Source organism: Larimichthys crocea, chromosome XVI (assembly GCF_000972845.2).
Source record: "Larimichthys crocea isolate SSNF chromosome XVI, L_crocea_2.0, whole genome shotgun sequence".
Classification (NCBI taxonomy): domain Eukaryota; kingdom Metazoa; phylum Chordata; class Actinopteri; family Sciaenidae; genus Larimichthys; species Larimichthys crocea.
Genome location: NC_040026.1, coordinates 16,805,318 through 16,832,028, shown reverse-complemented (window position 1 = coordinate 16,832,028; position 26,711 = coordinate 16,805,318). Strand labels below are relative to the sequence as shown.

The following is a 26,711-nucleotide window of genomic DNA, read 5'->3' as shown; positions in this document are numbered from 1 at the left end:
AGTTGCACGAAATAGTGATTTTCACTCTAAAATTCTTACTATTGGACTTTATATAAAGTAGTCACACCTAGCTCCACCTCAAGCAGCTACAACAGTATAATCTAGTTTATTATCGCAGGACTCGATGTTCTGCAGAATTAGTACTTTTAGTGCTTCAAGTAAATTTGGTTTACAATTCTTCAGAACTCAAACTTTTATTTTCTCACTTTCATCTTGGCAGATTGCATAATGCCTTCTCGTCGTTCCTACAAGTGGACTTGTCTATCATTTCCACATAATAACAAGCTGACCCTAAACTGTATTAATCAAAAGTTGATACCCATAATTTACACTTTCTGCTTGAATAAACAGCCCGTAGGAGCTAGGCGGGCCTAATCCTCACACTATCTGCTCCAAGTGCACAAAAGACAAGACCACAGCGACATACAGGTATCATCTGAATACATATTTATTAGATAAATATTAGGTTGTCACATCATCTAACTACATACAGTTCTGCAAGACTAAAAATCACAATTAGTTCCTTTATTTTTCTGACCAGTTTAGAATATGAAATGATTGTACATACAATGTACACAATAGAGACAATGGCCACATTGCATGAATCACCTTAGATTGTATCATTTTTCCAACTGCTCATGATATCAAAAATTGTACAAACTATGGATTCGGTTACAATCTTCTGGACCCGTCCCTCCCGCCTCCTTTCTCCCACCCCTCCAAACGATTTTCTTGTAACCGTTTTTTTTTCCTTTTTTTTTTTTTTTAAGCTTTAGCACCTCAGAGTATGCAGGTGACAGACTAGAACACTTAGGCTAAATATTACATGTAAAACATAGCTGTCCCAGTTCCCCTAACAAAAAGAGGTGAAAGTATATTACAGCGGGGGAACAAAATGCTGAGAGATACCCACAGACACTAACTAACAAGTTTCATTTTCCATATTCAGCCACTTCCAGTAGAGGGGTTGCAAGCTTTTTATTATTCTGAAGAAACAATGCACATTCCCAGGGAAAATGAATACATTTCTGTTCACATGTCTCTATATTCATTTACATATATACAGGCATCCTTGGGACGTTTGACCTAGCCTTACCCTCAACATCTTTTCCCAGGCCAGAATGATGAACGTGCCCTTACTCTCTGTATTTTTATTTTTTTTTTATTTATTTTACTTTTTTATTTTGTTAAAACAACTCCCCCCACAGAAATGGCCCTTTTATTGTGATTGTGCAACTACAGATTTTGGGGTGCTGCCTTATGCACCAAATTGGCTCACCTGAAAAGTGAGAACAAAATATGAAATGATGACGACTTCCTTCCATGGGATTGATGAAAAGTTTCGATTCAGATAGTAAAAAAAAAAAAGAAAAAAAAAGAAAAAAGTGGCAGTGTATTGTTAAGAGAGGGATTTTCTTTTTTTGATTTGATGTCTCTTTGTGACATAAATACGAAACAACATGTCAGTGAGCTGAACTGGAACAAATCATATTTCTTAAATGACGTTTTTAAAATAATGTTTACATAAAAACCAGGGCGGTTAAAATCAGCACAATGCTACAGTTGAAAGAAATTGGATTTCTAGCCTTACAGATTAATAAGAAAACCAGTACAAAATAATTTACCAAAAACAAAAGGGGATAAAAATGTATATGGTCTCGTGCTTTTTTTCAAAAAAGCCACATTTTCTATAACAAAAATATAAACAATATCATGGATTTCTTTAAAATATGGTTGTGATATATCTTTAAAATACCACTGTGTATTGACAATTAGCAACAATTATGATATTCACATAGCTCACTAATTACACTGAAAGCCAGCTGATACCACATCTTTTTTTAAAACCATTACTGTTCAGTATCACTGATAAAATGTTAACATAAACTCATGAATAGACAACATTGATCATTTTCAATCAAATACATCTGAGCGTGAAAGAAAATCGCCAAGAGACTGACGTCTGGGAACTGACATGATGCTACACAATCACCTCGAGCTGACGCAGAGAAGGGGTGGGGGGGCAGATAAAGATGGGACACCTCTCTGTAAGTGACAGGTGTGAGACAAGAGTGCACTGGGAAGAAAGTGACTAGAAAGCACGATGACCTGCAGGAAATAGCTTATGAGACATTTGGACTAGCTTCCCTACAACGAGGAGGCGAGACAGCTGTCGTATGCTGGTTACAAACAAAGTCAGTGGTTAGATGGGAGTCTGGGAGCATACGCGGTTAGGTCGGACGACTAATGATCAAAAAGGACAAACATTATCAAGATGATACAAAAATATTCACAATGATATTTACAGTACAATAGCATTTCTTAAAAAATAATACATTTGCATACTGAACAGCACTCTTCTCAAAAAGTGAAATCGAAAAAAAACAAATGTGGCAAAAAGGTCTGCACCAATACTGCTTTAAAAACCACTTCTCGAAACAGCAGTGATGGATAAACTGTATTTGTCCTCCCCCTATATCTTTGAAATCAATATTACCTCCCATCACACTAATAGAAACACACACACACAGTCACATTCGAGCACGCACACACACACACACACTCGCAGTCTTACACAGGACCAAGCAAACACACAAACGCCTCCTCCATTCTCATCCCTCTAACTTTGGTGATGTTGAGCAGTTTCCCCCGAAAAGATTTATGGATAGTTTAATTATGCAGCAACAAAAAACAAGAAAACAAACAAACATAATACAGTATACCCAGCAGATACATGATAAATGTATCGCCGATACATCAGCATTATCCCTTCAATGTTAGTGTTAAATAAATCATACTAAGTCGAACAGAAATCCAAAAAAACAAACAAAAAAACGTACAAACGAGAGAGCTGTGGAAACAGCAACTGATAAAAACCACACTATCTTTTTTTTTTTTTTTTTTTTTTTTAAACCACTTGGAACAGCACTAGACAAGGGCTTGGCACACATGCACTTTGTAGACTACTTAAACAGCACATCATTTAACAGGGAGAGAGATGCAACGTGGCAAAAATGCTGACACGAGCGACACCGGGGCTCATGCAGAGCAGAACGGCGTGGAAGGAGTTGTAGCAGCAAGCAATAAACGCAGCAGGATCATTACAGGAACCCCAATCTCTCATATTGTACCTTTCGTTTCCTTTCAAACCGCTCCTCTGTACAGGAGGATGGTGACTATACAGTATGTAGAAGTGCAGGTATGCGATATAAACTTTTTTTTTTCGTTGTTTGTTTGTTTGTTTTGGTGGGGCCAAAATCTCCGTTCCAGCTGTCAGCACTCGCTGAAAAGCTCTTTTTGACAAAAATATGTATGTATCAAATTGTGGAAAAAAGTGGAAGCCAATCATTCCCAAAAATCGTTTTTTAAAATGTTTGCATAAGTGCAAAAAAATTTGCTAAAAAACTTTTTTTCGTCAAGGACAGACATACGCTAAATTTAATTCATCTTTTTTTCCCGTCGTAAAGATTTTTATTTCCATTTTTTTATTTTTTTGCATTTGCCAAAATCTCTTTGTGCTTTTAAATGATGTGTGATGGGACAAAAACAATGCGACTAACCAGACCAGTCAGGGAATGGAGCTGTGACACCAGGAAGCTGTGACGTCTCAGATTGGAATAACAACGTGGACATAATAAACGCACACACTGGCCAGAGATAGCGCAGGGTTTTTTTTTTTCAGTTATTTTTCTGTTTTATACAGTGAATTCCTTTTTCTTCTGAAAAGGAAAAAAAAAAAAAAAAAAAAAAAAAAAAAAAAAAAAAACATGAATAAAAAAATGCTACAACACGTTCCTAATGTGCACACGTACACCTGTGTGTGGCGTTAAAAAAATCAACTGAGTATAGCTGCACAGTTCAAAAGTAATCGCCACGGCCCCCCCCCCCCAGCATCCAGCTGTGTCTTTGAGTTTGAACCTCTTTCAGTCAATCTGCGCTGGCCAATGAAAACTGTACAAGAGGAAGAAGAGAAAGGGAGTGCATCTTTGTGTTTATCAAGTACTGAGCGACCGCCCTGGGTTTTTCAGGGACACTGCAGGCAGTCAGAAAAGTTTATGTGTGTCTGAACTGCCTCAGTTGTTTTCGAAGAGCGATAGAAGGTCGTCGTTGCTATTGCTGGGGAGGTCTGGTGGATCCAGGTACGACAACAGCTCATCCGGGTTAGCGAGCTCTGGAAGAAGCTGTAAGGAAGGAGGAAAAGTTTGGTTAGGCACGCACATGGACGCGTTATATTTAAATCTGGCTTTAAAAATGTTTGTCAGGACTCACGTCTAAAGATGGCTCAGGCATGTCCGACCCTGCTTGGCTGTCCAAACTGCTGGAGGGGTTGAAGGACAGGTCGCTGTGGGGATGGTTGTTGGGGCCGGGCTGCTGTTGTTGTTGCTGCTGCTGCTGTTGTTGTTGTTGTTGTTGTTGAGGAGGCGGCGCTTGTCGTGATGGCTGAGGAGGCCCGCTGTGGTGTAGCTGCTGCCCTGATTGGCTCCCAGGGTGAGGAGATGCATGTAAGCTCTGCTGCAATGGACCATGCGACTGGTCATTGCCGGCGGAGTGAGGTATCTGTAGAGGGAAGGGGGAAATCATGAGACTGAGGTTGTAAAATAGCAAGTCACAAGTGTGGTGACACCTTCAAATTGTTTGTTTTGTGAATTTATTATAGTTTGTCTGTCTTCTGGCTCTAGATACAGAATTTCCTTACAGATATAAAAGTGCTATCCGTCTTCTCATCCAACTCTCAAAGCAAATATATCCCAAAAAGTCAAACTATTCCTTTAATTTCCCTTCTCTTGTGGCCATATATACATAAAAAAAACAACAACACGTGCAGTAGATAGAGCTGACTATGCGTGCGTTTTGTCCAGCTAAGCTTATTCGCAATGAGATGTTCCTGTACACCCATCAAATCTTATTTATTAGGGTTGTTTTTCTATGTTCAAGAGAGGTTGGAAATCAGCATCGACGAGTTAAATGGTGGAAGAACTCACTGAGTCAGGCATGTTGTGGGAGAGTGGCTTGTCTTGGGCCATCAGGCTGTTGGGCATGTCCGGTGGGTGAGACAGCTGGGGACCGTGCATGAAATCATTCATCGACGTACCACCAGGGGTGACGTGAGGGAAGTCAAAGTTCCCATGTCCCTGGTAACTGTTGCCTGGCACGCAAAATAAATAAAAAAACAAAACAGTAAATACATGCGTACATTAAAGTTAATCGTGTTTTTGATTGTGTGTTTGTGTCCTACCTTGGCTGCCGTATTCGCTGTTGTTGCCCCCTTGCTGCGAAGATAGTAACGGGTACGGCGAAGGTCCAGGACCGAGCTGAGCTATCATTTCCATCACATTGGGCATGATCATCTGGCTGGGGCTCATAGTTTTAAACCTCTTGGCCAGCGGTCCATCTGGATCCTCTTTAATGTGGATATCAGATTTGATAGCCACCGGTCGCCAACTACACGTCGGGTCAATGGTTACCTCCTCAAACTCCGAGCTGGTGGAATAAAGAGATGAAATCAAATGTTTAAGATACAAGGAAATGAAGAGAAATACATTATGTGTGTTTAGAAATTTGTTTCTTGGTTTACTTTTGAATGGCGTTCAAGATTCCCCACATGTACTGGTCCACTTCGAGTCCCTCTAACAACGCTGTTTTACTAAGGAGAGAGCAGAGAGACCGGGTTTAAAATGCTGACCGTGACAACTGTATGGATTAAGTCAAAACTGCAGAGAGGGGAGCTTTATATACTTACTTGCATACAGGACATCGCCATGTACCCCGCTCACAATTCAGTTGTAAATATGATTCCAAATCAAAACACTGCAGGAGCAAAGGGGAGGGGAGAAATCACATTTGTTATCCAGTAAACTATTTTAGAAACAGATTTTTGACTCTCACTGTGTTTATTTATCCTTGCAGTGGTTACCTGAACGTGTTTGCAGTCATGGCCTCTTGCTGGAAGCTGTATTCGCCGGAAGGTGATCGGACATTTGAGGGAAACCTTAATGGCCGTCTGCTCCACGCCATCCTCTCCGTTGAGCGTCGCATTGCCCGATGACGCCGCTACGCTGCTGAAGTTCCTCTTAACTTTGATGCAAAGGGAGTGGAACATAGTGTGTGAGCAAGGTCGATCAGGACGTCAGGCTGCAAAATGTCACTGCATTGTTTGTATATACCTTTGGTGATGCAGTGCTCTGCAGGCAGAAGCCTCTTCTTCAGTAAGCCCTGGAGGACAGAGCGAACTGAGGGCCTGTGGACCAGCTGCAGCACAAACAAGTGCGACTGCAGGAGGAAACAACATTGTTAGATCACAAACATCCTCAGAAGGTGATTTCTTTTATGTCTCCAGAAGAAAAAAGACATAATCTTTTATTTTGTTCTAAGCTTTAGCGATAAATATCAGGTTGATTTTTCCGTTTTTATTTGTTAGTTTTTATTTGTCTGGATTTGTGTAAACCTCTTTTTATTAGTTCTGGTGATCCGTGTACTCACACAGCAGCAGGCAGTGACTGTGATCTGGATTGTGTTCCTCCCTGGCTGGCAAACGTGTTTCAAGTGCAGGGGTTTGTGGGAGGTCTTATTGTCGCCCCGCTCAATGGTGAGCGGCGTGGCGTTTACGCTGACTTGGACCGATGCTGGCCAGTTGGTGTTACTCTGGCGATCTTCGTGGTGGTAACACTTAAACTGCAGCTCCAGGTCCGATCTGCAGACAGGCAAGGAAACAATTTAAATTGCCAGATGTTCTCTGGGACGTAACAGCAGTCTGTTTTCACTAATCATGCAACTTGATCCCATTTTATGTAATAATAAGTGGAAGAGTTCCTCAGACTGTTAATTCAACATCCTTTGGGCACTAATGTATGATGTGATTTCACAGTTTTGACACCAGAAAGTTTCCTAATTTCATGATCTTGATAAGATCCAGACATGTGAGTGATTTATGCCTGAGAGCAGCATGAAGGGAATTTCAATAAATCAGAGTAAATGAATGCATGTATGACCTTCTCCAAGTTAGCTGTAAATAATGGCGGTTTGATTTTTTAAATAATTCTCAGCTGTAGACAGTATGACTGCACAACCTTTCAATTTTTTATTTTGCTTGCCAAAGGTTAAGAGGAACTGAAGAATACCCGTTGTTTTTCGACTACAGGAATTTAATGAGATAAATTTCCCCACTGACTCGAGATTTCAAAGAGCAGAGGCCAAAAAGAAAGATTGTGGAAATTAAGAAAATCTTGGAAGCCAAGTGTCATCCACATAAATATGGATACTTTTACATATCACATTTTGTTTTTTAAGCAATGTTCCTTTTTTGTTCCTGAATTTTAAATAGATGATTTTCTGGACGTTGGATTACATTTCCTGTCAAAGCTGCGAACTGCAGTACGAGCTGCAACAAGACTGATCCCTCACTGGCTTCCCACTCACAATCTTGCTTGTATTTTATGATGCTTCAGCATATATATTGATTATTTGACCAAGGCTGGTCAAGTCATGGGAAAATAGTACTGACTCTAGACTAGAGCCCTGTGGGATCCCTTCTGACACAACAATAGCCAGGAACTAAATGAAATGCTGTTTTCCAGACACTTAAAGTACCTAAAAGACCAAAAAGAAAATTACTCTATCGTGAGGCTCTAACAGGACCTAAAACTTCTCTGAAGAATATCTGAAAGTATACTGTATGTTGATTCAGCATGGTCTTACCTCCACATGAGTGTCTGGTGTACAGACGGCCGTAAGTGGAAGACATGGTTGCTGACAGCCAGGTTATGCTCTAGCCTGAAGGGCTCTAGAACCACTCCGTCCCGCACTGGAAACGTCAGCCGCAGCTCCTCGTTGTGGTTGGCTACATGGATGAAGAAGAGCAATGGTCAGACTATCATGAATAACTCAGTGTTCAGGTTTCTTCATTGGACATTTTCCAGTTACTGACCTGGAGGGGGAGGGAGAGAGGTGATATTTGGTTTGATGTCAGGAGGGAAGGGCGGCTTCACATCCTGGTTTGGCGACAGGTATGGAGGGATGTTACTTCCAGGGGTCATCGGAGGGGTTGGGTTGCCTGGCACTGGGGAGTGAGGGTAGTTACCCACCGGCCTCGGAGGCTACATTGAAGACAATCGATTAATTAACTATAAAGAACACAACCAAGAGTTTGATAATGTGATAAAACTAAAATATTCTTACTTACCCCATTCATATTACCCTGGTTGTACTGGTATCCACTCCCGGAGAAGTTATTTGTTTGGCCATTAAAGGGTGGCTCTTGCTGTAATTTGAGAAAACAGATTTAAATTAACCTACATTCTTTTAACTAAAACGCAATCATCAAATTTTAGTAGTACTACTGTACCTTATAGTACTGGCCCATGGCACCGCTGGGTGGCGGGTATTGGCCCTGCAGCTGTTGCCCTGGCATCCTTTGTCCAGGGTAGTTGGGGGACGGCAGCGGCCTAGAGGCATTCGGTGTGGGGTACTGCCCCTGCTGGTTAGGAAACTGGTTGTTTGGTCCATACTGCTGCCCACCATAGTTTGGCTGTGGATGCAGCGATGACAAAAATACATTCAACACCCAGCAAAGAAGCTAAAACCTGAGGTGAACGTGTTGAATTCACATCCACTTACCTCCCCTGGGTACGGTCTTTTCATGCCCTGCATACCCATGCCCTGAGGCCGGGGACCTGCATAACCTTGCTGGGGCATCCTTTGACCGTGGGCTGCGAAAGGCCCCATGCCTTGTCCCCTGGGCTGATTCATTCCCATTGGGGGCCCACTCATGTTGGATGCATTCATGCCTGTGCCCATGTTCCCAGGGAGAGAAGGAGGTCCACGGGGTCCTGGCTGGTTCATGAACTGGCTGTTGTACGCCTGGTTTGGTGCCATCTGGAAAGAGGAGCTCATCTGGAAGACAAAATGAGTTCAATCATCAGCCATCTCTGACCTGACTGTCAATGTGGCAAATTTTGCTGGTGAATAAAATCTATTAAAATAACAAAAGACCAAAATCTTTGAAGCAACAAAAGATAAAAATGGTCTCACAGCTAAAAAACGTGTTCCAGTTATCTTTTGTTATAGCTAAATGTGCTATTTGGCTCCATTAGTACTTCTACTAATTATTAACCCTTAACACTGACTTAGCCTTTTACAACAATAAGAATATTATTGCTTGTATTGAAAGGCAGTGAGACTTGGATGTAGTGTGTGATGTTCAAAAAAATGCCAGGTATTAACACACAGCTGCTTTCATTTGTTTGCTTTGTCCTACCGGTCCGTATTGGTTCATGTCCTTGTTCTGGGTTTCCTGCAGGGCAGCTACAGTCGCTGTGGCAGTGGCGGTTGCTGTGGCGGCAGCAGCAGCAACTGCGGCGGCTGCAGCAGCGGCGGCAGGCTGGGTGAAGTCTGAAGGAGGACGGGAGTGTGGAGGGATGCCCATTCCTCCAGGTCCAGAATTAGGACCTCCAGGGTAACTACGGCAGAGTAACAGAATATAGGAAATTACTCATCATGCTGGGGGAGTGCGAGGCAATGTCCACTACTAATCCACTGTCCACTTACTTGCCACCAAAGCCTCCTCCTCCGGGGTAGTTGGGTCGTCCGTACATGCCTTGCTGCATGTAGCCCTGGTTGGAGTTCCCTTTGTTGGGGAACTGCTGTTGAGGACCGGGGAACTGAGGAGAGTTCATCCCTGGATTGTTACCAGACATACCTGAACCCATCGGGTTTCCCCCAGGGTTCATGGGATTGTTGTTGTTGGCCATGGGATTCCCCAACACCTGTTGGAAGCATACATACAGAGAGATAAATATGTGCAAGTATTGGATGTTAAAAAGCAAACAAAGAGGTCTGATTCCTCACCGGTGAACCAACAAAGCGTGACTGAATTTTTAAAGCGGTATACGGCATCACAATGATCCTATCTGATGCAGATGTTTACTCTGTCCGACAGGTATAGGATCTCACCTGGCTCTGCGACGTGTTGGTCACGCCCCACACGGTAGTCACGACAGACAACGAACCTGGAGGCTGATTGGTGTTCTGTTGCCAGGGAACTGAGTCGTAGGGAAAAGACCCATCTCTGCAGGGGACGGACAGAAACACATCATCACGGAGGCAAAACAAAATGTGCCCTGCGTCACTGCGCAAATATTTGCCGTGTGCAAAAATACATTTATAATAAGTATATTTGCAGTAGCTGTATGACAGGAAAAGACAAATGTTTTACTGTTAGTACAATAAAATAAAAGCATGTTTTTCTGTTGTAATTATTAACTACATGCACAAGGGGTTGAGAGGTACTGTTTGCCCCTATTAACTGTGCTACAAGCAGTTAGCTTGGCAGTTTGTCTGGCCACTGATCCATAAGGAACACCAAGCTTCATGTGGAGAGGAAGGGCTTTCCCCCAAGGGCCTGGTCTGTCTGTTCACACACCCAACACACATACAAACACACCTCACACGCAAGCCAAAAAGCGCAGCAGTGTGAACACTGACCCGTGTGAGAGGCTGGGCTTCATGGAGCTCATGGGGGGCTGCATGGGCACTTTTCCTGGAGGCTCGTTCTGCCTGTTCTTCTGGTGACGAAGGAGGAGGAGGCGTCCCAGCTCCTCGCACCACGAGGACAGAAGAGCTGGAAAAGGAGGAGCAGAGGAAGAGCGTTATCGTCGCTGTCGGATTCCTGTGAGAAATAACTGCAGAGGTAATAGCCCTCTGCTGCAAGCGCTGCAAAAAAAAAAAAAAAAAACCTGTAAAAACTGATTATGTGGGAAGAGGAGGGCAGACAAACAACAACTTAGGAACAGAAGCTTCTGAGCAAATTGGGACATAAAGTTGAAAAGCGATGGATTGACTGACAAAATGAAGTATGAAGTCTTTTCAGTAAAATACCCTGTGATAAGTCGGGATGTCCTGTGCGTGCAAGTACCTCCAAAACACAGTGCGACACTCCACGTAACGACGCAACATTTAAAATTTCTACAGGAATTTTTTTTATGTGACAACCCTGTCTGAAATCATCTGCTGAGTCTTTTAGTTAGCAGTTTTTAGTTGGTTTAGGTGAACTCTTTATAGATCATTGAAATTTTTACCCTTTGGACGAACAACAACTTTAATTTTGCTTATGGACTGGTTTAGTGTTTATCGAAGTTTAAGAACCTAAATGAAACGTTTCACATATTCAGAGGTGGAACATGATCACAGAGGTTATATCTATAGGCAAGACACATGTTAGCAGCCTGTTTACTGTCCCCTTGTGTTCAGCGCCTTTCACTGAAAATCCTTTTACTGGCAAATAACATGAACGCTTTAATAAATACAAAGAGTAAAGCGAGACACCGAACCGGTGTATGTATAGAAGACCTTCAACCGCTTGAATAAAAGAAGAGAAAAGGCATCCATGCTTGCATACGTTTACTGATCTGATTTCTTCCTCCAAATCATTCTTCTTTTGATAGCTATTTCCACTTATTCTATAATGTGTTGCTTTATATCCTACAGCAAGCAGGACTTTACCCTGAAAACATGTCAAATTCAATGCCAGAAGCATACAAAATGTGGAACTAGTTCATTTAAACGCCAGGTGAATAGTAGTTCACCTTCCAACATTTCCTCATTTGAATAAACTTCACAGCACAGATCAATAGAAAAGCTATTTCACATGAATTAAAAAAAACAAGCCCCCCTTACAGTAAGAAACAAAAGGAGGCACCTTTATGCCGCAACATAAAAGATCATCCTCAGTCCGACATGTCACTGTAGATCTTGGCCACTAGGGTTCACTCTGAGCCTGCAGATGGACTCCAACCCCTTTCCCCTTCTCTCCACCTTCTTACCTACCGCTTGGTTAGGCAACTACCACAGAGCGCGTTTGATCGAATCATATGCTTTTCATCTGCAGTGCATGTTTTTGTACCGTGCCAACTACAAAAGACTCACTTTTCCTTTTTCTCTCCCTCTTTGCGTCCCCCTGCCTCCTTCTAGCCTCTCTCCCTCTCTGTCTCTCTCTCTCTCTGCGGCGTCAGAGGAAAAAGGGAATGTGGATTCAATCAAAGAGCAGGGCAGCCACCTCCTCTTATGATTCACAGCACTTCTAGGCTGACTGAGGAGCGAGGGGAGGGGAGGAGAGGCGGGTGGGTGAAACAGAGTGCTTGGTGATTTCAGCTGCGGTTCGAGCAAAAGGGAAAAAAAAAAAAAAAAGCCACGTCAATATGACAGCAGACAGTGCAGGCTGTCCTCGCAGGCAGATCCACCCTGCTGCCACATGCAAGGACGGGCCGCCACAGCACGTATTACACAGAGAGAGAGAGAGAGGGGGAGAGGGAGAGAGAGAGAGAGAGAGAGAGAGAGAGAGGAGAGATAAAAAAAAAAAGGTTGAGTGAGTCAGTGAGAGAGGAGACATCAGGCTAATGGGGCTGATGGGAGGGAGGAACAAACAAAAGCTTCTGACTCCCATCACAAACATGGCAACCCAGAGATTTGACCACACATGAGTGCTTGCAAACAGAGCACAAGGAAAGACACCACGCCGGCTTACATTAACACACACACACACACACACACACACACACACAGGTAAAATAAATAGGACACGAGACGTCCTCTGAGTGCGCCGAATTTCAGAGGACAAAACAGGATTTCAGCGTCGCCGACACACAAGCGCACACCTTCTCTCTCTCTCCTCTCAGAGCATCGCAACCCCAAAAGGCACCTCCTCTCCCTTTCATTTGAACACTGAGCACACCAGCCTCGCTCTGTGTAAAGATGAGGGCTGGAATACAAAAGACATGTACAGATGGTGCCAGCAGTCTCCCTGCCTCTCCCTCTTCTCTCTCTCTCTCTTTCCTCCCTCCCTCCCGCTCCTTTAAAAGCAGCACGGGGCTGAGGCGCAGAGGCAGCTGGGTTTTTCCTCCTTCCCACCCGCTCATGCTCCCTCTCTCTTTTTTTTTTTCTTTCTCCTCTCTTCTACCCCCCCTCCTTCCTCCTCCTGTTCTTGGCAAGGCAGGTGCCAGGAGACAGACTGTGCTGTTCCTCCAGAGGATTGATCTGACTTTACCACGGCTGTGTGCTTGGGTTGACAGAAAAGGCCCCTCTCAGGTGTTCCTTGAAAAAAACAAAAAAAAACATCACGCTCGCAGGTAGATGCGCAGATTTGCGGGTTAGTTTTAATTAAAGTACAATCAGGTCCAAGTGTGGATGCATTTTTTTTTTTTTTTTACGAGGTTTACATCTATGTTAGGATGTCCTGCAGCGTTTCAGCAGCACCCTCCCTCTCCCCAGACCCCCTTCTGATGGAGTGAGTTTTCAATTCAAGGGCCTGGCGACCAGCCAGCATGTTACAGCTCAATTAGGTCCCATTATTCTCTTCCAACAAGGGGTAACTTGCACTTCTTCTATGTTGATAAACATGTCTCCACAATTTATCCCCTAACTGTGCCACCGCGAGGCCGTCTGGCTAAGCGAACGGTATCCTCGTCTCACACGCCGAGGCTGACGACATCAACAGCCGCAGGACAAAAAACAACAACGGCGTCGAGCCAAGCGGCGAAATGACAATACATATCTAAGGAGGGAGAGAGCAGCAGCTCTGCCACTTAAGGGAGGAATTATTCTACCCCACCATTAGATAAAGGGCTTATCACCGCACAAAATTACCACCTCCGCTGAGCACCAACCTGTTTAAAGAGAGGCGCTCTGTCATTGACTCGTGAGGATAAACTTCAGGTTTCATATGACAGGAGGAGCCGTTACTCCTCTTCACAGTCTCTCCCTCCTCTTTCAACCCGTGCATCTCTCAGGACAGTGCAGATGAGGAGCACAAAAGGATTACTGTGTCTCTTCTCCTCTCCTCCCACAGACGGCCCTTCAATAGACTCATCTGTTTCCCTCCCCTAAGAAGAGCCAAAAAAAAAAAACTGGAGATAACCGTCTTAACGGGGTGGCTCTTCAAAAATCACAGCGACTAGTCTGGAGTGAATCAAACTGCCGTTTGGTGCTACAAAGCATCTTTTTTATTTTATTTTTATTCTGTTTACATTGGTCTCCCTGGTGGCAATGGGTCTCTGTCTTCCATAAGGAGAGGAGCCTGTCCTGTTTGCCTTGTAGATGGTCCCAGGGGTCCGGCTGAGTCTGAGCCGTATTGATATTCTGGTGCTCAGCTGTGCAGCCTGATGGTCAGCCATGGCGAAAGGGCGGTAAACGCATCTGCTGGGGCTAGATGGGTGGTTCGGTAGCCGGGCCTGCAGCTTCCAGCTTCACTCTCTCTCTCTCTCTCTGTCATAAAGCCCCCGGGGAGGCATGACAAATGACGTGGACTGCATCCCTGACAGTTGTTCAATGCTCTTTCCAATGATAATGCTCCCCACCCAAACCCACCACCTTTCACCGCACATACTGACAGGAGGCAGGGAGATAAACTGCGCTGATTAAATAGCTTGATTCTGTCTTTTTGTGTCCTAGATTAAAGGGTCAGTTCACTCAAATTGCAAAAGCAGATTTTCTCACTTACCTGTAGGGGTTTTGGGCCCCTTTCTGTCTGCTACATACGTACACTATAGCTGCTGTATGCCTCTGACTACATGTTTGCTACAGATATGCCACACTGGGACTGCAAGAACTGAGTCTGGTCAGTTGTACTCTCTAGTTTCTGACTGTCGAGAGTGAATGCAACATGACACAACATTAATAAAAGCCTCAGTGGTCTTCTCCTGTTCAGTATCTCCACTGCAAATCTTCCATGCGCACCAGCCCGAGCCCTCATATCGCAGCGTAACTGAAAGAACGTAAACACAGTCACTGTGGCGACCGTGTGCTAATTAATGATACACCTGTCTACCGTTGCTGTGGACGCTGAGCAATAAATCAAAACGTATGCTCGAGGTATCTACGGTGAGACCGCCGTTATCCCCTCGCATCAACTATAAATCCATCTTCACCGGAGGAGTAGTGCGCTATGAAAACTGTTGACAGCATGTTGGGTGGATTATCCATAGGAAGGGCAGACATTGTTTCAGGAGAGACGCGTTCATTTTTCAACGCTTTCGGCGCGGCAAATGAAATCCCATTCATCTCCATTGTGTTACGGCGGAGGCAGACATGAAATAAATGTGTTTTTGTAACTAGGGCGAGGTGAAAACCGACGTACAGCGAATGAATAGAGCACAAATAACCTGTGGGAGAGGATAAAAACATGAATGGCTACCATTAAAAAGGTCACTCATTCACTTGCCGCCTTCTCCAAAACATCTTTTGACTTTGCTCGCTCTCTGCCTCCGTTTACTGGCAGGAGGACTGTATGAGAAGCAGCAGGTAAGACAGATGCCAAGAGCTCTTATGATACTCCCTCCCTTCCTCCCTCCCTCTCTGCTCTGTATCTAATAGACACCTGCTCCCTTGTCAACCCTGGACTCCCACCTGGCATCGTCCCACATGGCTTGGTCACTAACGTCCGCGCAAACACAACAGAGTAACGCAGCCAGTCATCACATCACACTCATCGCACATTATCAGAGGTACTTCCTCACTTATTCCCACACTAACTGTAAAAACGAAGTCCAATTTTTTGCTATAAACCTGTCGGAAAGATTCACAGCCCCCAAACGGCTTGTTTGAAGACATTTAGCCAGAAGGGCTGAAAGGAGAACAAAGACCATGAGCAAACTAACAAGAACGGCTCTAGTGGGCTGCACTCTTTAGTTTCGGAGGGAGCTCTATTCACATTCTGTTCCTCCCTCCCCTCCTCTCTTTCTTTCTCTCTTTCTCTCTCTCTCTCTCTCTGCCCAGAAAGGTTTGAATGGACACAAGCCTCCTGCAGGCCAAAGTCAATTAAAATAAGAGAGAGTCTGGGGAGCTCTAGTATCCCTGGTTACTGAAAGCACCTAAGAGGCCATGCAAAACAGCCATGTTTAGCTTCAGCCAAAGAATTCCTTGTGCCTCATGTCGCTTTCCTGGAACTGTAAAATTCTGGGATTTACCTCGTAATACATGGAAAACTATATCAATAACCGGTTGCTATGACATTGCTTACGATGCCGGTGCCAAATTATCGTAAACTACCGGCTGGATCGTAAATCATGACCCACTATGCCTCGCAGCAGAGTCACCACGGATGCCCGCCTGGCGGCAATCAAACCTCTCTTTGTCTTTTCACAGATGCCACGAATTATTCACCGATGCCAGTTTGATAATGAAATGGGAGCGACTCGTCAATCACGCAGTCTTTTATAACAGGTTACAGACCTGTCAAAACCCCCGTGCCCCGACCAGAGATGCTGTGCTACTTGTTTTATCCACAGGTGTACCGCCTTAAAACACATGGCACACATTTTACCTCTCCGCTCGCTCTCAGAGTGTGAACTTGGAGGGTTGTAAAAAAACGAAGTCTGTAAACTGACTTCATTAGCTCGGTTAGATCCGATTTTAAAGTTGGGTTGACATATTTCAGGGTGACTGATGTTTTTCGGAAAGCTGATGAAGTGGGAAGGATGTGTGAAGTGGGAACATGTGAATGTCATGGCTGCCATGTGGCATCAAAATGTGACATATTTCCCCTGAGGTGCCTTAAACATAGGGCGGTTAAGCAGCTATTTCATTAAGTGAAAATGAGCTAGAAGACAAATAAAAAAAAGAAAGAAATCACAATGAAAAATGTTGTGTTAGTGTTGAAAGACAGGAGAGCAGCTACTGTGGATCGAAAGCAAAAACATTAACATTTATAAAAACAGTACGTCTATCTAGGCCAGACAACAGCCTCCTGTCGGCACATCATCTTTGTCTGCTGCTTCTTTTTTTCTTGCGTTATTTCCTCTCCCGCTCTCGCTCTGGAAAGTCAGTGATGTTGGAGTCTTGTCAATGAGTACTTAGGCCCGTAGCCTCATGGGGAGCCAGACTTGCTGGCTAGGTTTTATGGCCCATTTCAGAGCTGCCCCGGCTTAAATACAGCCTCCTGCTGGCCACATGGCCGCAATGTCGTGCCATGTCCATCCGGCAAAGAGAACAGGAGGAGGAGGGGGGGTATGCTTGGATTCGTGCCAAAGAGGTTTTACTGAGGCCACAAGCATATGTGGCCATGTGGAGGCAAGCGGCACAAGCAGGAAAAGATTTGGTGTTTGTGTGTTGCTGTTTTGACATCCCGTGTTCTTTGTTGCAAAACCAAAAACCCGCTAAAGACTGCATTACTGACAGACAGTAAAGCCATCCTTTATCCCTCTTAACGTCCCACTTCTGCTGTCATAATAACTTCAGTATCAAAATATCCAGCTAAACACTTTGTGATGCAAATGTCTCGATGTGTACATATAAAAAAACGCAGGAGCTCTAAATAAATATGTCAAAGATAAGACTCAAATAAAAACCTGTGTTCACAGATTGGAGATCAAGATTAGACTTTATATCTTTAAAGAAATCCACTTGGCACCAACTACATATCAACTGGAACACGATACAACATACGCCACCAGCTCAAGATGATTTATGCAGATCTCATCACTCTGACTGTCATTTCTTGGTCATGGTTATACAAGAACCAAACCATCGCCTAAGCAGGGCCAGTGTTTTCAAAGATAATCTCTCTTGGCACACGCAACAAATCTCTTCATTAAAAACAGGGCACGCAATTCGGGGTCCAAGTAAAGCACGAAGGTGGAAATCTATAGCATTTCAACGCCCCTGCTGTGAATTAATTCCTTGTGCATTAATGCCAAACATCCACGACCGACCAATCTCCAGTCTGTTACTTTAATGTCGCTCCCTTCTACAATAAGCTGATTGGCAGCAAAACACCTTCCAAACCGACATCTTTATGTCTGAATTCAGGAGCTAAAATCTGGCAACAGTATGTCAAAGCGTTCATAGCAGCTCACAACTAACCATTTTTCAAACCACGCCAGCGTGTTTTAGATTTTTGAGACTGTTTCTATTACTTTTCACACTCTTTTCTTACATATATAAGTGTGCGTAAGTCTGCTTTTTTTTGCCACATTATCATTGCATGGAAATGCAATTTAAGTAACCTTAACTTAATGCAGACTAGAAGTCCAAGTTTAGTTACATTAATCTTTACATTTAGTCTTTTTTGCTTTTTTTTTGCTGTTACTTTTTCCAAAGTTTCTAATTTTCTTGTTGCTTTCTTTTTAAAGGTTTTTAAGTGCTATATAAATAAACTTGAGGTGGTTAATATGATTAATGGTTGACAACTCAAATGAAGTTTCAAGAGCTTGCTTACTGATTTGTACACTATATAGAAATAAGTGGAAACCAGTGGAAATATATATTTAATAATATAATTTATATAACATTAAAATCTAATATTATAAAATCAAATCTTGACATGCCACAGATTTATTTTGCTTAAACAAGACAAATCCTCCAAAACCTCTGATTTCTTGTTGTCTAACTCATGACCTTCTCAGCTGACCACACTGAGGGTCCTAAAAAATTCTGCCATCTGCCCAGTGAGGCCGGCAGCACCAGCACAGAGTGTCTTTTTAAATCGTGCATTTCTGCAACCAGATTATCAGATGAGCAGACCTGCAAAGAAGCAGCTTACAGGAGCCAGCATGTTTCCCCCGAGCAACAGGCTGCTATTAACGAAGGCCCACCCTTAAGCCCTCGTCTACAATGATACTAATTAGGCACGGAGCAGATGTGCCCAGACTAGTGCCCACCTCAGGGTGCTGGGCAGGGCCGGTAGTGTCACGGTGGCATACGCTGGTGGCTGATTCACCTGCGACCTTTTCACAGTGGGCCTGGGGGTCAAAGCTTCCCTTTAGAAGTACAGTAGGAACAGACACTGGAGGAGTCTGGGTCGGGTCCTGGCACCCCTCTAGGCTCATTAGAGTCATCCATATGTGCAACAGCGCAGGATTTGGATAAAAAGCTTCCTCACAATGAACACTTGGATCAAATGGAAACAATAAAACCTCATCCATGTCAAACAAGCCGAGATTATTCTTACACCGGACTGTCACATGTATTTAAATCGACATACAGTTTTCAAGATAATGTTTTTTCATTTTCATGTAATCATCTTGCTCCTTTAAACTGGATTCCTGCATTTCTATGAATGTTTATTATACATTTTAATTTTAAATTACGCTTCATACAGTGTATTTCACACTGTTTTTTAAGTCCGTTTTTTAAATGCTAATTTTTAGGATGATTTTTTGGGTTTTTGAACCTTTATTTGATAGATAGCTGAAATTAAGGATAGGGGGGGACATGCAGCAAATGGCCATAAGTTGGAATTGAACCCTGGGCCGCTGTGGCAAAGACGTGCTCTACCAGGTAGGTGAGCTACCATCTTATAAATCTATGTATCAGTTGAGGTTCTGGTATTTTTCTATATGTAAATAAGATTAAAATCTATATATTGTATACACATATTTACTTGTCCTACATATAGTCCAGAGATGAAACTCTGCACATGTTTACTGTCTATAGCGTCCAGTTTTCTATATTCTCACTGTCCCAGATTTCTGACAGCGCTCATTAAAGTTACATCACATTATTCTGACTCGGACTTTTTTCCTTCAACAAAAGTGAGAGGGCGGGGGTATTAACATACAAACCACCAAACGGAACAAGGCATAAAGTTGTTAATGGCTTTGATGAACAGCTGAGAAAAAACACAAGTGTGAAGTATGACGCAGGCAAGATGATAAAACAACGGTGTGTGTGTGTGTGACATACTTCAAACTCCGACAGACAACACAACAGCAGCCATGTAGCTTTTCTAAATGACCAACCAAAAAGAAATAAATAAAGCACATCTGATGTCATTCCATGTACAGTATGTCTACACATGTCCGATGTGAGGACATAATGCAAGGACCAGGATGAGGATGGTCGGTTGGATGGATTCAGCCAATGTGTATGAGTTTCCTGTGCAGCACTTAAACACACAGCAAGTACCTGAGTCAGACTGACACCTCCTGCAGCAGCTGGTTTCTGTAGGGTTCAAATTTTACATTTTACTTCAACATTTCTAAAGATATTCAGTAAATGACAGACATTTGATTATGGAGTTGCTCCCTCATTCAAAACACAAACCTATGGGATGTTGAGAAATATATCTCAGAAGAGAAGAGACTGACTGAACATACTCGACTTGAAATAAGGAAAATTACAGGTGTAATGGATTTGCAAAGAAATTCAAGTTAAATAGACTCAACTTTTACTGTGTAATGCTACAAAACGACGATGATATCCAGTGCGGCAGCTCGAGGATTGTTGACATTTCTGGCTGTCACATCATGACATACCCGCCTCAAACACTAAAAAATGACTAAAAAGTCTGACACATCTGATTACCACAGACGATTTTCTTATTAACAAGCCTTCTCTTCTCTATTCCTGTTGCTCAAAGTGTGAATGAATGTTTATCCGAAAACAGCTACCGAGGTGTGATCAGAATTCGATGATCCGCGATGATGGGGTCAGCGGTTATGCTTTACAGGTGGTGTGTTTATGTGCGCAGGGAGGTTGTGCCATAGTGTGAAAGAGGAATTAAGTTCTATTTAAATCTTTGCTGTTCACATACAGAGGTCGATAAAGGTCATAGATTACTTAATGCCCCTTTAATTAGCGGTTTAAGCATCATCCAATACCATCATCTGTACGCATGCACACTAAATATTGAGTCAAGTTATTGGTTCACAATATTAATAATTTCTCTTTAATTGTGAGGTAAATGTTTGATTTATGTTCTATGAAGTATGCTATACTGTGTATACTTTCACAGAAAAAAATAATGAACACTTGAAGAGTTAAGAGCATAAACTACAGGTTATACACTGTTGTTAAAGACACAGAAATGTGAAATTGTAAGTTATCGGCTGAAAAAAATCTAATTGTGCATCCCTAGTCATTTCATAATCTCTCATAACTGACTCATTTTCTGTCAATTATGGAGTCAGATCTCCCTAAACCCTCTAAAAGCTTCTTTTAGCTGCTTTCAGACTGTCTGAACGACACACATAAAAGATCGACTTCGCTCTCGTTCTGCTGTCGGTAACTCACTCTCGCCATAGACGGAGATCAAGTTAAGCACTTTCCAGCGCTGTGCACTCTGATACCTGATCCACAGCTGACAAGAGACCGAATGTATGATTACTATTCACCTATGGGACTGATCATAAATTACGATCAAATAACAGCGAACCTGCAGAGGCCTTCCTTTTGTCCTCTGAAGGACTTACAGTGGGAATAAGAAGCAGGCAGAGGAGTAGAGTCTACCTACGGACACACCTGATTATGAAAAGGTTCATGTTCCTCAAACTTTGTCCTATTTTTGTGACAAATTGAAGCGTTGTTTGGCAGCGTGTTTCCACGCGACCCTTCACCGAAACAGAATATTTGAAGTTCATTAGCCTAAAAATCTAAATTTTTCATTTTTAAGCTGCATTGATTAAGCCGGTATTATTGCTGGCCTTGCAACCTTCTCCATATTTTAAGACCTCATCTAACAGTTTGGAAACCTGATTCAGACAATTAGTCAGACAGGATTATATTCAGGGTTCTCAGCTTCGTGCTTCAAGGGCACTTAAATAACTAAAAATAGATCACCTTGAAAAATAAATAAATTAAAATGACTCTGTCTCTGTTGGAGACTGTCTGTAAATATCATCTGATCTAAGTGTGATCATCGGATGATTACAATATAACAAGAGATGTAAACAAACTTTATCTTGTAAGTGGCTGGATGTTCTTAAAATGCATCTTCTGCAAATACACAAGTGACATCGACCTCTCTCGTGCGCCGACTGCTCTGTGATTTGTGACTTTATTGGAAAAAATTTCAAAGAGGTCAGTGCGATCTTACAACTTAGTGGAAGGGGGAGGAAAAAAACATCTCCAATACAGAGAACAAGAGCTTCATTGAAGCTGACAAAACAACAGTAATGAATAGTTGGAAGTGTGGAGTACTGTAAAGCTAGCCAGACATCTCTTTACCAACACCGCCTGTTGCAAAAACCTCTCTTGTCTTAGCATGTTGGGAGCTGTCCCACAGACACATTTTAGGAGGAAAAAAAAAAATAAGTCATTGAATAATTGCCCAAACTGGGACTTTACTGTACAGCTCAACAAAACCCCCCTCTTGGTGGAGAGAAAGCAAAGTGAACAACAAAGAAGCCAACATGCCAGAATATGATTCTCAAGTGACTTTCCACTCCCGTCTTTTTTTGCTCGGAAGGTGGCTCTGAAAAGTTTGTAGCTCGCTCCCTTTGCTGTCGCAGCAGACACAGCAACACTTCCACCTTCTGCGACGTGATCCACTTCTCCTTCGCTGATCTGCACGTTCGACAATAAATCACGGAGAGATTGACAGAGTGACGTGGAAGAAGTTTGTTTAGAGTTTTTGAAAACTGAGCGTATAGATCAATGGTGGAGAGGTCGGTTGCACTGCAGTGGCGTTTTGACAGTTTTTCTATCTATGTCTTGATACTTTCTTTTGCCGTTAACGAGGGAGCAAGCCACCATCCTTTTCGGAGGCATATTGTGAGACTACAGATGGCAAGTATTCGATACTCAAACAAAAGATATTTGAACAGGTACGGTCGCACCTCAGCACGGTCTCAAAATTTAAACCTGTTGCTTTTTTTTTTTAAAAAACTCACCAGATGTGATTAGATCATGGGAAACACTGATTTCCTGATCTGAAACCAGCCTGAATTACTACATAAGAGGAGAATCTGTTGGGGTGTCTCCAGGGAGAGTCTGGTTGTGTTGTGCTGTGTGGCACCGAGGGGGGGAAGGGGGGGACGGCGGGTGTGATAAACTGCCGAGAGTCTCGCGAAAAAAAAACGCCGCCTCAAGTAGGTCAGCGCGACTCAGAGAGATAATCAAGGCCATTTTGACCCCTTCTGTGTGAGCTGTAAGTGGGTCAAATGCAGCAGTCAGCTGTTGCAACTCTATCACGCGGGGCGCTGCGAGGCACTCGTCATACTGTCAAACCCCATTCCGTTAGTTTAAGACGTGGCAGGGTGCCTGCCTGCACCCACCAATGCAGAAATCAACCCTCTATATGCCCGCCACCCCACGGGTAAAATAACATGAAGTTACTCTCAGCAGCAGCAGCAGCAGCAGCAGTGGATCTACCTTCACTCTTGTCACTGAATACACCCCCCCCTGCAAACACAACCCTCTTTAACTGTTGTCTCCTCCTTTTGACAGCTCACAGCTTCGCAGCTCTGTCCTATTCACAGCACACACACACTCACACACACACACACACACACACACCACCCTCCCTCCATGTCTAAAATGCCACCCGCATTTCAACCAGACTAACTCCAGCAATGTCCCTGCTTATTTCTCACTCTTCACTGCACAGAAAAAAAAGGGGCGACTCATGTGTCTAGAAACACTTCTGAGCACAAATCTGCAACAGCAGAACAAAGGCGATACAGGGCAGCGTTAATCTCTGCACTACTGAAGCCAGCAGCTATTTTAAAGCTCTTTCTCTGTGTCTCTCTATCCCTCCCACCTTCCCTCTCTCCTCTCTAGCATTCTTCCTCTCTCTCTCTCTCTCCCCTCCTCCCTCCTTTCCCCTCTCGTTTCCCTCGGTGTCTCAGGGCAGCAGCTCCTCTCTGTTTTCCTCTCCTCTCTCTCCCTGCGTGTCCAGTGACTGACTGCACAATACACATCAATTATTCATGGCTGCTCTCTCTCCGTTTCACAGGCAAAACCAATCACAGATGGAGTCATTGCTAATGGGCTCCTGCTGTACTTGCCACCGGCTTCTTTGCACTCAAGCAACAAATACCCCAGAGACAATGAGAGAGAGAGAGAGAACGGGGAGGTGAGGAGAGGGGAGGGAGCGGGGCGCGGGGAGGGGGAGAAACTTCATACAGCACTAACAGCCACGAGGAGGAGAAGGAGGAGGAGAAGAGGAGGAGGAGGAGGAGGACCACACGTTTGTGGTTAGAGAGGAGGAAGAAGAAGAAAGGTACGTATCGCCCCGACAAATAATTCAGCAAAGAAATTAGGAGCCGGCTTCTGCAGCAGTAAAAGGGTTAAAGACAGAGAGAGAGAGAGAGAGAGAGAGAGAGAGGGTGGAGGAGGGGGGGTGAGAAAGAGGGGGAGGCACAGAGAGGGAGAGGTGGGGGTGAGGGAGGTGGGGGAGGACAGGCAGACAGGGGAGAGAGAGAGAGGGAGAGAGGGAGAGAGAGAGAGAGACCAAATGCTTATCTCCTCACCTCGGATGTATGCAGCAGTTATTGATGTATCTTCTTTTTCTGTCTAGTGATCCATTGCTTGCTCTCCCAATACACACATCACACAGAAGCAGCCACAGCCACTTCGCCAGAAGGGAGAGAGAGAGAGAGGGAGGGGGGAGGGAGGTGGAGGAGGGAGGAGGGAGGAGAGGAGGGAGGAGAGGAGAGGAGAGGAGAGAAGGGAAGGGGAAAAAAAAAAAAAATGCAGGCAGGCTCACATTTCAAACCTACAAAAGGGGGGTGGTGCCTAATGTGCTAGACAGCCTGTATCTTGGCCCGGGTCCAGAGCAACGAGTAAAAGAAGCCTCAATCAATTGATTTAAAGCAACATTTTGTTCACGAGGAAGGTGTAGCGAAAGCCCTGACGGAGAGAGAGAGAGAGAGAGGGAAAAAAAAAAAGTGGCGATAGAGATGGTTCAGGTAAGCCGTGATTTCAAGCCCCCCAAAAAACCTTGTCTTTGCATACAGTCGACTTAATCCATCAAACTAGTCATTGTAATTAAGGGGCATGGAGGAGGAGAGGGAAGGAGGTGGAGGAGGAGGAGGCTGGGTATTGTGGCTTCCTAATGCGCAGAGGGCTGGAATCAGAGAGGGAGGGGCCAATTAGACCACGTTTGTCTTTCACCACACACACACACACACACATGGGCTCGGGGTAAAGCTTTTGGATAAATAATTACACCCATATAAAACATGTAAACTGTGGGCAGACGCACCACCTGAGGCAGTCTGCAAAGCGCCCCATTGTCATCTGCGAACAAAAAAAAAAAAAAATGCTCACACTCCACCGGCGGCGAGTCAATTCAGGTGTCAAATTAGTGCGGCTAAAACACAACAAGAAGCGTTTAATTAGGGACACGAGGTACAATGTAAATTAATTTTAATGTGCAAACATTTGATGACTGGAGCCATGTGCGAGCGGCTGAAGATGCTACCAATCACACCCCGCTGCCACGGACATAATAACTGCGACAACTACATAGAAAAGGGGAGGAAGCTCAACAGCCCTTATCTCTAGTCTTTCCTGTCTGTATTTGCTCTCCTGGTATTTACTATCAGCTAAGTGCACGGCAGGTGACTTACAGCCCTACACCCCTACTGAAAGTTAACACATCAATCATGGCCCGTCGGCTGGAAGACTTCACATAGAGTCATCATATATTGTAAAACACACAGATTGTCCACGGCGGAGATTTATAGCTTCTGTGCACATAATAACCCTTTAACCTCGTAAACTCCTGACGTGAATCCATCTGCAGCCAAGCGAATTCACGTATCTGTGTAAATCTTGGAGAATGTGTATAAAATGTACGCACAACACATCTGGAATATTTCCAGAAAAAAAAAAGAAATACATAGCATCTTGGGTAACTTGACAGGAGATGCATGTGCTTGTCCTACAGTGTGAAAAGGGAAATTTATGGAAGAGTTCAAGAGGTTTAAGAGAGAGCTTTTCTATAAAAATAACCACATCCATAATGCATGTTAAGTACGCCTTACAGTGGATGAAGTGTGCATCTGACTTTACAAGACTAAATACTGAGTTATAAGTTTACACAGTAGGTGGTGAATGAGTGAGTTGCTGGGACTAAACACCACCTTTAGCCACCACCATCATCTGAAATAAAGTAAGTATTTGATTCAATTTGATTAACTAATTGGTTTGTTTCTCAGACACAGCTGAAATCAAACGGCCACCGACAATGTTTTTAGACTTCTGTGTTATTCTCTATTTAGGAAAAGCCACAGCTAAACTACATGTTGTAGCACACCAGGCGGAGAGACGGGAAAAAAAACAAAACATTTTGGTGTGGAAACCTCTGGGAAGGGAAATTACAGCCCTTCAGGTCCCATGTGTGTGTTTATCTGACCTCTGTATTGTGTGTCGAATCTGGAGACCTTTTCTACAGCTCAGTGTCTACTCGTCTGACCTCCTCATCTTAAGCACCACTTCACTGGAAAGGCACGACAAAAGCCGACGTATGATCGGCGCTTCAAGTTACAGTTTACAGTAAATTTGCGTTAGATTTGCACTCGAGCGAGCAAAAGAGTTCAACCACTTCAGTAATACAAGCAGAAAAGCTATAGGGCACACTTGAACTACGCTCATCTTAACTTTAACTGTCTTTTGCTTGCGTTGAAAACGCTGAGAATTTCTGTAATTGTCCCGTCTCGGGGAATTTCCATTTAGAAAATCAATACCTTGAAATAAGAGCACTGAGCTAAAGTTCCTCCAAATGTTCTCACCTGGATTGTAGACTGTGCTTCTGTTTCATTCACTCCAAAAACTATATCAAACTCTTATTACACTTAACATTTACTTAACGATACGTGTGTATATTAAACTACTTACTTAATATTGTAATTCTACTCCTGCTCTATCTGTCTACTCTGCATACAGCTTTTTTTATTTTGCTTACCAAGGGTCTAAATGAGAGGGTGTCACGTTGTACATGTTTTAAAGCCCCCCTGAGACAAAGTAGTGCTTTTATAGATGTGGATAAAATTAACTTCACT

The 26,711-nt window shown here is 43.5% G+C and overlaps 1 protein-coding gene across 2 annotated transcripts in view; it reads right to left on the bottom strand.

Annotated features, from left to right (window-relative positions):
* Window positions 1-432: 432 nt before the first annotated feature.
* LOC104929798 (zinc finger MIZ domain-containing protein 1) overlaps window positions 433-26,711 on the bottom strand; it is a 111,454-nt gene continuing 85,175 nt past the window's right edge. Inside the window, exons 1-19 of one of the 2 annotated variants that reach the window (XM_019269360.2) lie at window positions 24,177-24,314; window positions 10,480-10,615; window positions 9,949-10,063; window positions 9,544-9,761; window positions 9,254-9,455; window positions 8,614-8,889; window positions 8,342-8,524; window positions 8,180-8,257; window positions 7,925-8,093; window positions 7,696-7,837; window positions 6,481-6,691; window positions 6,165-6,270; window positions 5,915-6,075; window positions 5,741-5,808; window positions 5,576-5,644; window positions 5,237-5,481; window positions 4,983-5,146; window positions 4,270-4,557; window positions 433-4,181 (exon numbers count right to left, since the gene is read on the bottom strand). In XM_019269360.2, the coding sequence (XP_019124905.1) occupies window positions 4,074-4,181; window positions 4,270-4,557; window positions 4,983-5,146; window positions 5,237-5,481; window positions 5,576-5,644; window positions 5,741-5,808; window positions 5,915-6,075; window positions 6,165-6,270; window positions 6,481-6,691; window positions 7,696-7,837; window positions 7,925-8,093; window positions 8,180-8,257; window positions 8,342-8,524; window positions 8,614-8,889; window positions 9,254-9,455; window positions 9,544-9,761; window positions 9,949-10,063; window positions 10,480-10,523 (2,847 nt within the window). In that variant the 5' untranslated portion in view covers window positions 10,524-10,615; window positions 24,177-24,314 and the 3' untranslated portion in view covers window positions 433-4,073. Of the gene's footprint in view, window positions 4,182-4,269; window positions 4,558-4,982; window positions 5,147-5,236; window positions 5,482-5,575; window positions 5,645-5,740; window positions 5,809-5,914; window positions 6,076-6,164; window positions 6,271-6,480; window positions 6,692-7,695; window positions 7,838-7,924; window positions 8,094-8,179; window positions 8,258-8,341; window positions 8,525-8,613; window positions 8,890-9,253; window positions 9,456-9,543; window positions 9,762-9,948; window positions 10,064-10,479; window positions 10,616-24,176; window positions 24,315-26,711 lie in introns of those variants that run through there. The other variant, XM_010744452.3, reaches the window with a different exon arrangement.